A 2,178-nucleotide genomic window follows, 5' to 3' on the forward strand; every position below is an offset into this window, starting at 1 on the left:
AGAATTCATTCCACCACACAAAGGAAGACTTGGCCAAAAGCCCTGGGTGTCCAAGCAGAGCCTGCTACCCAGAGAGCCTTTGGCATGATGATAGTTAAAATCAAAGAACCAAGAAAGCTCCCTGGAGCTCTGGAAAGAGGTGTGTGACAAAAAGATTCCAGGACTTGCATTTCTCTTGGCCCCAGCAGAGAACTTTAATATTGAGAATTAACTATCTCTCAGCTAGTAAGAAAAACTCTCAGTATTCCCAGCACTCCTAAGAATAGAAACTTTGCAACACAATGACTATTAAATAATAACAAGTAGAAGTCAGCAGGCATTCCACAAGAAGAAAGTAGCCTTCATGATTTACCCTGTATCTTATATGGCTAAAAGTACAGTTATGTTTAGAAAGAGGACCAATTTAAAAAGTGTTCAGCACTGACTTTGTGCCACTTCACCTAAATCCTATTTTTCATTTGTGAAATAAGTGTCAGAGGATTCTGTGACTATGTATTTATTTATCTCAAAGCTACTGATCATTTTGAATACACACTCATGCGTATTATTTGGCTAAATTGTACATTGATTCCATTCAAATAAATAGTTAATCCAACACTTACAAGTAAACACAGGTTATAGACTGTAGGTCTTTATAAATCATTGATAATGAAAATTATTAAAATGTTTATTTGCTAACCAGAGCTTTGGTTCATCTTTTGAAGCACAGAAAGAAAGAGCAGAAACTGAGCAGTGGTAGCTTTTAGACAAAAGACTTCACCGGTTAATTTTGCACTCTCGGTTGTCTTGCTTTTAATTGCCAAAAATTTATTTAGTTTCATTGTATAAACTGATCAAGTACACAGAAATTTATATCAGAATATCAGGATCTTCTGATAAAGTTTTTCTATTGGAGGAATCTGTAAGACAGTTTGATAATCACAGTGACACAGTAGGCAAAAATTTTAAATTATATTTAGGGAAATAATTATGGTTACTTAATAATCAAATCTGACCTAGAAAAATGGGTTTTAGCTATTTAAGCCTTTTTTTTAAGCTTTCGAAAATGTGTATGAGAAACATGGTATTGTCAAAGATGACTAAACAATTACTTTTTTGCTTTATCAGAGAAACGGACAGATAAGTCAGCTGTATCTGGGGCCATTCGATTGAAAATCAATGTGGAAATAAAAGGAGAGGAGAAGGTTGCTCCATATCATATACAGTACACATGTTTACATGAGGTAAATAAATTGCGTTTTATGGATGGTAAAACCTAGAAAAGAAAATGGTCTTGATTATGAATTATAAAACTAAATAATTTGGTTTAAAAAATCATTGAATTCAGTTTGTAGAGTTGTTCCTGGAGTTCCGACTCTCTCCTATGGCAGGTGATGTGCTAGGGTATCATAAATCCCACCTATTGCTGCCTGCGAGGTTGTCCTCTGATCAAAGTTTAGAACAAGCCCATGAGGCAGGTATTCATAGACAATAAGATGATAATACATCAGTAGGAAAAAAATTATCATTTTTCCAAAGAATAAGAAAGAGTGTTAAAAAGTGTTCATTGAAGAAATGAGTAATGACAAGTATTTTGAAAGCATTAAAGAGCTAGTACTTCCTTTGGTAGCACGGGAGAAGATCCAGATCAGAATTGTTTTTGAGAACTCTGAACTCCAGGGTTCAGATTTTATTGAAGATTTAATTAGAGATATTATTTATAACTAGAAACATAAAATTTGCTGATGTGGTTTCAATGGCTTTTGGGAGCCAACGTAACAAGCAGTCATTCTTTTCTTCCTTTTTCTAAGTACAACAAAGGGCTTCATACATATTGAACCCTCCTCCATTCTAACTTTTCTTTCCACAGAGATATATGAGAGGATCAGAATGTGGTTACACACCAAAAAGGTAGGGCCTGGTGGGCTTGGAGAGACTGAGAGACCACTCAACATTAATCCAAAGGGTGGATTCACTGATTCCCTTTTATGCCTCAGTGTGGATACATAGACTCATAATCTTGGGCTTCTATTGGATGCTTTGCAGCTGATAGGTTAGAGATGTCACTGGAAATGTTTTCTGATGCAAATGATACTTGTCTCATATATCAAAAAGTATGAGGTGAATCTGAGGAATGAATGTACCTTTCTCCATGTTCAAAGTGATAAAGAGAAAGCACATTCCTAAGAAAAAGACAGC

The 2,178-nt window shown here is 35.2% G+C and overlaps 1 protein-coding gene across 1 annotated transcript in view; it reads left to right on the forward strand.

Annotated features, from left to right (window-relative positions):
- The window catches only part of UNC13C (unc-13 homolog C (C. elegans)), a 656,589-nt gene that overhangs the window by 269,866 nt on the left and 384,545 nt on the right, over window positions 1–2,178 (forward strand). The window contains 1 exon segment of the mRNA XM_012658024.1: window positions 1,108–1,223. Within this exon segment, the coding sequence (XP_012513478.1) occupies window positions 1,108–1,223 (116 nt within the window).

The sequence above is a fragment of the Propithecus coquereli genome, unplaced genomic scaffold (assembly GCF_000956105.1).
Source record: "Propithecus coquereli isolate 6110/MARCELLA unplaced genomic scaffold, Pcoq_1.0 Scaffold57, whole genome shotgun sequence".
NCBI classification, from domain to species: Eukaryota; Metazoa; Chordata; class Mammalia; order Primates; family Indriidae; genus Propithecus; species Propithecus coquereli.